This window comes from the organism of the source record quoted next, unplaced genomic scaffold, assembly GCF_019419815.1.
Source record: "Pyrus x bretschneideri cultivar Hongxiangsu unplaced genomic scaffold, Pyrus_bretschneideri_v1 Contig6, whole genome shotgun sequence".
Classification (NCBI taxonomy): Eukaryota; Viridiplantae; Streptophyta; class Magnoliopsida; order Rosales; family Rosaceae; genus Pyrus; species Pyrus x bretschneideri.
Window position 1 is genome coordinate 770,211 of NW_025999798.1, and position 10,658 is coordinate 780,868.

At 34.5% G+C, this 10,658-nt stretch overlaps 1 protein-coding gene and 1 long non-coding RNA gene across 2 annotated transcripts; one reads left to right on the forward strand and one right to left on the reverse strand.

Moving 5' to 3' along the window:
- Positions 1-315: 315 nt before the first annotated feature.
- LOC103947379 (5'-deoxynucleotidase HDDC2-like) lies at positions 316-4,330 on the reverse strand. The gene is made up of 8 exons (XM_048571662.1): positions 4,325-4,330; positions 3,645-3,766; positions 3,453-3,490; positions 3,216-3,325; positions 3,042-3,134; positions 1,269-1,305; positions 1,148-1,189; positions 316-1,048 (listed from the first exon to the last, which is right to left on the reverse strand). The coding sequence occupies exons 1-8, from the start codon at positions 4,328-4,330 to the stop codon at positions 963-965; spliced, it is 534 nt and encodes a 177-aa protein (XP_048427619.1). The 3' UTR covers positions 316-962.
- Positions 4,331-5,246: 916 nt separating this feature from the next.
- Positions 5,247-9,244, forward strand: LOC125471408. The gene is made up of 3 exons (XR_007253584.1): positions 5,247-5,496; positions 5,828-8,550; positions 8,675-9,244. It is a non-coding gene; the product is annotated as an uncharacterized LOC125471408 (long non-coding RNA).
- The last annotated feature ends 1,414 nt before the right edge of the window (positions 9,245-10,658 follow it).

Below are 10,658 nucleotides of genomic sequence, written 5' to 3' on the forward strand. Positions count from 1 at the left end.
CGATGCCACATGTGGTGCAACTTTCTAGACATAGAGGAGTTGGAGAACTCCTTTGCAACTAAGATATTACATGAGTCTGTTGTAATATCTCAAATCAATTACATCCTGTTAAGTCTCATTAAAATTTCTCTGTAACAAGGTTGAGTTGAATGAAAACAGTTAACTATTTAATATAACATTTCGTGCCAATTATAAGACACATATAAAATTCTCTAAATGGTATTGTATTATAAGCATAAGAGACCACATTCTTGATATATTTATGCTATAAAAGTTGTTCTAACATTTGGTCGTTAAAATGTCAACCAAACCATATTACCAAACCTTGAGCTTAAGCTTTTTAATTGATAATTTACCGATTTGGGTCACATTTGACTTTAAGCGCAGGAATTCCTAGAAAGTCTGCCCCAAAATTGAAGAAAATAGAACAAAGGGCTTTAAGCCCAATCCGCCTAACTTAAACTCAGAAATCCACAATACAAGACTAACCTGACAACCTCCATCTCACCAAACTAACTTAACTGAAAATTAAGCAAGTTTGTTGCAAGAGAAGTTCATTTTTCAGGGCTACTCTAACTTGATACACTCCGGGACATATCTAATCGATGTGTTTCCGGTATACGAAGGAGAAAAACCAACCATTTGAAAATTCAAAAAAATGAAAAATGAGAAAAGTTTACAAGAACTACAGTGTTTATTGGTGTTCAGCTGGTAGATTGAAGCAGCTTCATATATTTGGAGATTACCGTACCTTTACTTTCACCCGGGCCTCCATGGATGTATGCTTTGATTCCACAGCTGCAACTGGAGATCCTATAATCCTGTTGGGGGTGCTCTAGAATACAAGATCCTTGTTTGCCCTTCATGCGAGAAGACGAAAAAATGGTTAACAAGGAACGTGCAGCAGGGTGGCGGCCAACTTCAACAAGGAGGCTTGACTGCGAACCATGCCGTGAGAAATATCATTTTTTACTCTTGCCTAATCGTGAATTTCTTCTGGCAATTATCTCAGCTGCCCAACTCTTTCCTAGGTCGGTTCGGAATTTGCATGGGGAAAAAGAAGACAAACAAAAAGATAAGAGCAGTTACAAATAGCAGAAATCACAAATTTTCCTACTCTAGTTAGCATCAAAATAAATCGATCCCCCTGCTGTCGAGATGAAGAACTCATCCAGCACCTTTCCATGTTCTGTTTGGGAATAAAAATTATCAAAAGAGGAAGATAAGAAAGCTAACAAAGTTACAGCAAAAGAATGAAACACTTTTACCCATTTCGTATTCCAACGCTTGCAGAATCATTTCAACCTGGACAGAATTGGATAACCATATTGAATGAAGGGAAATCTGAAGAAATAGTGGAAGGTCTGAAACGTCTATATGCGTAACTCATGTCATCCCATATAAGCACGCAGCACGCACACACGCAAGTAGGAATGAGTAAATTTCTTGTGTTGCAACATTACTTTATTTAGTCTAAAGAAAGGTTGGAAATGACACTGTAGAAATGAATAGTGTTTCAATCTGATCTTTTTGTTGGTTTTGGGTCAGCAGCCCGGCCCTCAGCCAGGCCCAAATGCGTTGGTTTTGGCTGGGAAGCCCGGCCCTTAGTGAGGCTCAAATTATTTAATTACATTTTTGCCCATCCAAGATTACAATCCGATGGTGGGAATGGTCTATTACAAAGGGCAATTTTGTCCTCTCCATTTTGGGCAAGATGGTGGGTCACCGGGTAGGTATCATTTGCCATTGTTCAATTAGGGTTTCGGGGAGGGTTTGCAAGAGAGAGAGAGAGAGAGGGAGGGTCCGCGTATTGCGTCCTTTACATTTCTTGGTATGCTATTGATATGGAAAACATCATTTATATGTTCTATTTATCGCATGTCATAAGAATCAAAATAGACTTGGCATCCCTTTAGTGGCCTTTTTTGTGTTGGCAGATGCCATCAGACAGGCAAAATCATATCGGCTACAAATGCAATGAATGCTACAAGTTACTAAGTTTCGCCATATGCCTTGATTGTGGCATTGCCCTTTCTACGACAAGTAAGCATTCTAATTTCACCTTTTGGAATGATATTAAGTTGACTTATGGAATAATATAGAGTTATGTCATGCATGAAAACAATGAATCCATTTCATCATGCATTTTTTAGTTAAACTACTATGTTTTTGTTCAATTGATTGCAACTCATGCCGCAGTTTGCTTCACAAACCTCTACGGTTAGCTTCCATACAATATGTTGTAAGTTTGAGGATATCTCTACATCTTAATTTCTGCTCTCTCCGGTTGCTTTAAGTTTGTAATTTTACGTGCTACACTGCCACTTGATTTGATTATAAAAATGTAAAACAAATCCATCCATGATTTACAAATTTGAATTCGATTTTTGATGTTTTTTCCAGTGTAAGGCATATGTTGCACAAGTGAGGTATGTACGCTGCGGGACATATATTTTGCCGTCTTAACTGCTGGGGCAAACTATGTGTAAACTGCAGCTTGCTTCTATTTCTTCAGTTTCGTATGGAAACAAACCTTCTACTTATTTTTGCCTTTGAATAGTTGTGGTTACAAAATTAGCTACCTGACCAAGTCCTCAACGCTTTTTATTTTTAATTACCTGTTGAAATGGCTGCCTACACTGCTTGACACATATTATATGTGTGAACTAAATGTTTCTTCTATTTCTTAAGGAAACATAACTTTTTTGGAAACCATCTCTTTCTAATCAAAGACGTTCAGTTTCTTCCCACTCATTGTACACTGTGTTTATATGTCAACTCACTTGAATATATATAAAAGCAAAACTGCTTATCTTATTGACCTCATTTACTCGTGTATCTTTTTGTTTGTTCATAATTGTGTTGAATTTATTCAACTTAAATGTGTTTTATTCATCCGATTACGCCTGAAACAGCTGATTCCTGAGTCAACGCGCGGGCCTAATTTCTAGTAAAGAACTAAATTAGACATTTCATCTGTATGCCTAATATATTGAAGCATGTCGATATAACATTAAATACAAATGCCTAAATATACAGACTTTGTCAAAATCTTTCCCAATATTAGACTCTATGGACAAATTATTTTCATACTCCATCCAAAGTCCTTTCATCTCTTCAGCTGCAGATAAGAACTTTTCCAATTAATAGAATTCTGAAAATGAATATTTTCAGATATAAAAAGAGTTCCAGGAAGATAAAAATTAATGATCAACCCTAATCCCTCCACCAAGAACTAAGCACATTTCATCCAAAGCTGCTTGCTCCATTCTGCTCTTCACTGCTTTCGGTACGCCATCAGATGGTGTTATATCTCCGACAATAGCTGAGAATAGTTCAATTGCAATCTACTATCAAAACACACACAGACACACATATATAGGTATCACACTAAATCCATTGTAAATATAATACAGATGAATAACGTGAAAGAACAAGGGAACAAAAGATACCTTCTGCAGTGTCGTGCACTATTTGTATCTTGCTCCGCCTGTTCTGTTGAGGTAAGGGAAGGCAAAACACGAGAAAATAAGGTACTGCACAGAAAAAGGTCCAAGTGGCAAATCAATTCCATGTATAATCAAGCAAGTCCGATTAGAAAATGATAAAGGGCATAGGCCATCGTATAGCATCCAAGCTCCAACCCTCTATTCAAGCCAGGAACGTCACCAGCAATCAAGGACATCAAAGCCATGCGATACATATGATCTGCGAGGGACTCCGAGCCCTTTATTCCCTGATTGATCCAACCCTTCCCTTTTGTGGTCTACGAGAGAGAGGGAAATGATATCCTGAATCTTCTCGCAATTCATGTAATGAAGACATTGTAAGAATATGAGTATGAGATAGAGAAGTTTTGGGACCGGCTATATGTATTCAGTTTGATAGAAAAGTCTTGTTAATAAGGGGAATGCTGATCCTTGACAAAGAAGGATTTTGTATAGCATTGCGATCGGTTCTTATGGAACAAGGAAACAATTATTTGTTTCCTATAGGGGTTTTAATCGGGAATCCTATTATGGAAAAGACTATATGTAAATATATATAGTGGCCTCTCTTCTCACAGAACACACGCTCATATGGGGACTTAAACCTATTTGTAAGTCGAGTTCTTGATCATCTGCAAGAGAAGAGAAGGTTCACTGAAAAGCTTGGCGTCATGGCTTCAAGTTCTGGAACTGCTGCAGGTATGCTTTTCTTTTTGGTCATTGTAAGAACAAGTTTGTAACATCTTATCCAAGGAACAAGAATTCATCCAATTGAACCACAACTAATCTAAACTTTGCATTGAGCAGACTTAAGAACCAAAGCCTTTAAAACATACCTGCATTATTCAATCCTGATGAAGAAGCCATTGCAGCCTCTGTGCTTGAAACCTTCTCCTCTTTTACGATCACAATGGCTTCTCTAATCAATAGGACTTAGAACAGCATAAGCTGGTCTTCGCAAGAGCAGTGGTTTGAACCATATATATAGTACTCCTCTGTCCATTCCCTATCAGAATTGGACTAGGATTCAAAGTTATACAAACCATAAAGACTTATGAGACCTTATAAAATTCCAACACTAAGTTCTTTTCCAAAACCAATTGGAACTTCTCTCAAGACTGCATTCCTTATAAGATTTAAACTTCTTTATAATATCAATTATCTCAAGACTTGTAAGAATCATACTCATACTCTTACAGTCATCGCATATACGAATTCTGGTTAATTCTTCTCATGTTGTAGTTCATGTTTTAGTCTTGTTTAGTAATTCACTGCTAACAGACATATTATATACACCCCCACTATTACTACTTCACACGAATCATTTTTCTCTTCATTAGAAAATCATATCAAGTTTTAAAACTAAAGTTACTAAATTCTTCCCAGCAAGTCAATTTTCCACTTCGTCCCACTTAGCGTATGGATTGCATTCCAAATCATCTCAATCAAGATTTTCACAATATGAAACATGGAGTTCAATTCAAGCACCCATCTGTGTTTGGTAGCTGAGAAAATTCAGAAGTACCTAAAATTTTCAACTTTCCCACTAGCTAGCTCCCACCCAATCTCTCAAAGAGACTAATATTTTATAAAATTATTACGTAAACCTGGTGACGTGTGTATTCGAACCCCTATCCTTCAAGTTGGAAATAGTTGCTTCAAGCTGACGGTAGATTTTGTATTGTATAATTGTACGAGTAAGTTATTTATAGGTATTCTAATCTTTAATGCTTTATAAAATTTCTAAAGTTTAAAAATCTTAGCCGTCACTCCCATTTCACCTCTTGGTTTTCTCAAACCCTCTCTCTCCCCTCCTTTGCTTTCTTCCTTTCTCAGTCTCTCTCTCTCTCTCCTTTCTTCCTCTCTTCCTCCAAATCACTCTCTCTCCAATATTCTTCTATCCTCCTAGCGGATTCTTTCTTCCAAACCATGATTTTCCCTCGCCCCTTTTGAATTGGAACCCCTCCAAATTGGAAGATTCTAATCCGGATTTTCCGATCTCTCACAGGTAATTTTCAAATCAAAACGAATGTGATTTATATTGTGGTTTTGCTGAATTAAAATGGGGTTTTCTTTTAATTATTTTGTTGAGGTTTTGCATATTGTTCATATTTTGGGGTTTTCCATATTTCTCATATTTATTTGTTGCGTTTTTGCTATTTTGTTTCTCATTTGCTATTTTTTTTTTTTTTTATATCTGAAGTATATATTAAACAATGGATTGGGATCAAATATCACATTAATTTGATTCGGGTTGAAATTTCTTCCAACTTGTTTTGGTTATATTTACTTTGTGTTGCATGCCATTGGAGGTTTGACTTTAATTTGGTTTTATGCAGGTTTTTACTTGTAGTTTGTTTTGTGCATGATTTCTACATGAATGGACAAAAAATTAAAAAAAAAAAAAAAACCAAAATTGAATTGAAACCAGACTGAACAAGAATCGAAAAAAAAAATGAACCGAACCAAAAATTCGGTATGGTTTCAATTTTGGCAAAAAATTGAACCGATTCAAACCGAACCCACCCCTACATTACACTGTAAGATGGCTAAAAATTCATGGAGAGTCAATTTACGTTAAAGGAGTCCCTTAGCATTTCTCTTTACTTTTTTTTTTCTTTCTTATGGGAACGATATTGGGAAGAAGAATTGAACTCACAACCTCGAACATGAATTAATGTTTTACAAGTCCTTTGCGAGAAAATTTTTATGTGTCGAGAACACGGTTCAGTATACCAAGTGTCATAATATAAGTGGTTGGAAATTTTTCTTTTCAAGTATTCAGCCACTTATATTATGACACTTGATGTACTGTGCCGTGTTACAAACACACTAAAAAATCTCTATTTTTTGCACGTTTGCATTTAATACAATATTTACAAATTAACAAACACGTATAGGGTCATAACAAGACTAGGGTCTTGTATAAATAATTATTAAGTATCGGTTTTACAATCCATGTAAATCAAATTTGAGATTTTGCGAATACTTTTAAACCAAAGGTTAAATAGTTGAAAGACAGTTTTATTCAAAATATAGAGTAAAAGTAATTTTTTTGTTGGACAATCTAATACGAATTCATCTTCTACTGTATCTCACCACCTAAACATTTTCTTTGGAAAATTGCATTTTTCCAAAATTGAGGGGGAAAATGTCAACAATGCTATCGTTCAAATTATAAACGTTTAATTAGATGAGATCGAGAAATTAAGAGAGACAAAAATAAGTAAATATGTTTGGGTTGATTAGGGATCAAGTTTTAATTAACACTGCAATATAAGAGTCAATACAAACGTCCCGATCAGTGTCTCAACTATGCACATTCCCAGAATTTTTTTTCCTTCTTTTAGCTAAAGAATAAAAATAAAATTACAAAACAATATTACAATCAAACTATATAAACATATATAAAAATTAAAGAGTTGGGAAATTGAATGAATAATAAGTAGGAGGAATTATCAAAGCATGTCGCACCTTATATTTTCTCCTAAAGTGGGATTCTTTATGATTATCGTATAGTTTAATGTTAATTATTGTACCAATGTTATAAATATTATATTAAAAATATAAGATGACAAATAATTTATAAAATGTTATTTTCAAAAGAATCTCCTTTATAATTTTCTTCTGTATCACTGTATGTACTATGTGCCTGTGTGGCACAAGACCAATTGCACAAACGATCGAGGAAAAGAAGAAATTGTCTTTGTGTGTTGAATATTCACGGACTTCTTTTTCTTACTTTTTTTTATGCACAAACGATCGAGGAAAAGAAGAAATTGTCTTTGTGTGTTGAATATTCACGGACTTCTTTTTCTTACTTCTTGTTTTTTTTATGGGGAATTCGTGGACCTTAATGTTTTGAGAGCGGCGCAAAAACGTTCCCACGCGTATCACAACTCTCATGCCACTCATGTATGCAATGATTTCACTACCTCAACAACCTATTTTGTATAACTTTATCGACAAACTTGACCGAGTCAAAGCAGCCGAAAATAATTGCACAAGTCATCTGTCCTACTCCCGCGAGAAATGGTACTATCTACTTAACTTAACGAGAGTTTTTATGGTAGATTATGTGTTGTTATATAAATAATGAGATATGTATATTAAAAAATAAATAATTTAAAAAATAAAATATTTTATCATTTACATAAAAATACATGATATATCATCTATATTTCCGTCATAATTAAAAATTTCTTCTATGTAACGACGTCTGTTGACAGATCGCAGCCTTGTAGGGTAATTGACAAAACGTTTGCATCTTCACGGAACCAACCACTGAAATAGGATATTGTTCATGGGATTTATAATATTTTTATACAACTGTATCCTATTTTAAATGAAGAGCGATTGGAATTGAGATTTTTTCGGAATCTTTGTGTCCATTAGAAAATTCAAATCGTTTAAGAGAGAGATCCGAGGCATTCAAGGTCTTGATTTTGTGAACGGTGGGCCATGTGTTAATAGAGGCTGCATGATATAAATGAAGTGGCTTGATTTTTGGGTCCATCGGCTCTGTACTCAAAGACCCGAAGAGGATCGCGGTCTAGGTCACACAATAGGAAAGTCATAACTATCTTCATTCATAAGTTAAACACAAAACTTCTCACTCACATATGAAAATGATACATAGCACTAGTTAGTGACTTAAAACTTCTTACTTACAAATGAAAATAATTACACTAGTTGGTGAAATTTATAATTAACCCTGAAAGTCTTGATTAACAATAAGAGCTCATTATGGGTGGCTAATTTAAATTTAATAATTTACGATTAGAATCAATAATTATTGCATTGCTCATATGATTTCCTTAATCAAATCGTCTTCAGCCAAGGCTGTATCCAACACAAGATTCACTCTCGTGACTCCAGCTAATTATGGGATTATTGCATTGTTTATACATAATTATGCATAGCCAGCCCTCTAACACTCATATTAATACATCTGCTTAATTAATATGATTTCTCAAGCCTTTGATCAAACTGGTTTAAACCCGACCAGCCGGGCTCTCTTCCAATCCTTCCTCGGAGTAGTACGTCCGGCTGCGTTTAATTGGTATGTTATTTTCATTTTCATTGAATGTGTGTACCTTACGCTAAAAAATCATCTAAACATTCAAGAACGCGTTTAAACCCAAAAATAAAATAAAACCTCACATATGTCTCTTTTCCTTGATCAGATTGGAGGTTCAAGCATGGTGATGAGGAGCCTAATCAAGTTGTTAGGGACTCTGAAATCAAAACTGAGGTTTTTGAACAAAAGAAATGCGTATTCAGAAATTGAGAAAACTGAGAGCATGAGAATGGACATGATGCACAGGAAAGCTCAGGCATCAATTGTACCGACTCTGAAGAATGCCGATTACCGGAGGAAAAAGAGCCACGCACATAGCCGCTGATCCGTGATCGATTGAAACCAGAATTTCCCTTTTTATTTATTTGATTTGGAGCGGAGCAAGATATACAATACGTTACACATATAAAAATGGTTCTGCAGCTGTTTGTTTCGGCGGTTTTTACTGTTTCAAGTCATCAGTGTTTTAAGTCATATGAAAATAGTTCTGCAGCTATTTGTTTGAGCAGTTTTTACTGTTTCAAGTCATCACAGCGCCACTTTGAGGTGTTACAACTTCTTACTTCAGTTTAAATTTTGTGGCTTTTCCTCTAAAACAAGCGATATTGGAAAAAGTTTATTTGTAATTGAGAAATTTTATTTAAACCTATGTAACCTCTTTTTCCATCTAATTTAAAATTTTAAATGTTAATTGTCTATTTTACCTCATAGTCTAGCACATTGAACTCCTGGAATGAACAAGAGAATCCAATCCAAATCAAGATGAGTTAAAAAGTAAAGCAACGTGTCTTGATAGTAGTACATACAAGCAAAAAATAGAGTTAAAAATCAAATAGATGTAAAAATAAATTCACATATTGAATTGGGTTTATGAGGGTATATTAGGATTTAAAGAGATATTAATAGTTTAGTTAAAAATCAAATGAATGTAAATAGTAAGTTGAGTGTAGAAATATGTTACATGGATTTAAATAAAATTTCCCCTTGTAACTTAGAATATCAGATGTAAAGGTGAATGTTTTTAATTAACTAAACTATAAGTCCCCTACTGAATTTTGAAACGTTTAATAAAAAGAAGAAATATAATTACATGGAAAAAGAAATTAAGTGAAGTCAATAAGATTGTGACCGTATGATTGAAGGAGCAATTTAATATATATAGACCCAAAAATACCAAACCCAAATTTGGACTGGGACACGCATGCATTTGCATGCACAAATTTGGATCCTTTCCATATCCCTTCCCTGGAGATCTCAGGGATCAAGGTATAAAGACCATTCATCAAAGATTGTGCGGCCAGAATTAAATAATTTTTATATTTTTAAAAGTAAAACAATCTCGTTTTGCGCAAAAAACCATTTAATTATGGCTGCACGATCTTTGATGAACGGTCTTTGTGTCTTGATCCTTGGGATCCCTAGAGAGAGGATCCGGAGAGGATCCAAATCCTGCATGCACGAAGACTTCTCCCAATTGGGTCCTCCTGGTCGGTTTACAAGGAAAGGGATTATCTTCACCAAATCAAGGAATCGGTGTTATTGAAATTTGATCCAACGGCTACAAATAGGGACCCACTTTAAAAATTATAATAACTTCAACCGTTAGATCAAATTTCAATAATATAAATTCTCTGATTTAATATATTAGGATTAAAAAATCCGAAGATGATCCATTTCCTGTTTATAACTTCTTTCGCACGAAAATGTTTTGCTTTTGAATTTCTTTCTACAATTATTACATTTCAGAACTCCTTAATGTTGTCGTTGATATTGTGAATCACGCGTCCTACGTGCATTACAGTGATACAATAGGCTAAATCACAAACTTATACATAATACATTGTCGTTTTAATGTGTTGTCACATCATGATTGCCATAATTGAGCATTTGTTGTTAGTTAAGCACATATCCATTGATTCTTGTTTATATTCTTCAATCTAGTGGATAAAAAAAAAAAAAAAAAAACGAATTTTAACGAAAAATTCTTGGTACTGTTTATTTTAACAAAAAATTATATTTTTACACTAAAAATTCAATATTGGTACTATTCATTTTACCCTTTATTTTGTTCTTATCGTTAAAACTCAAAG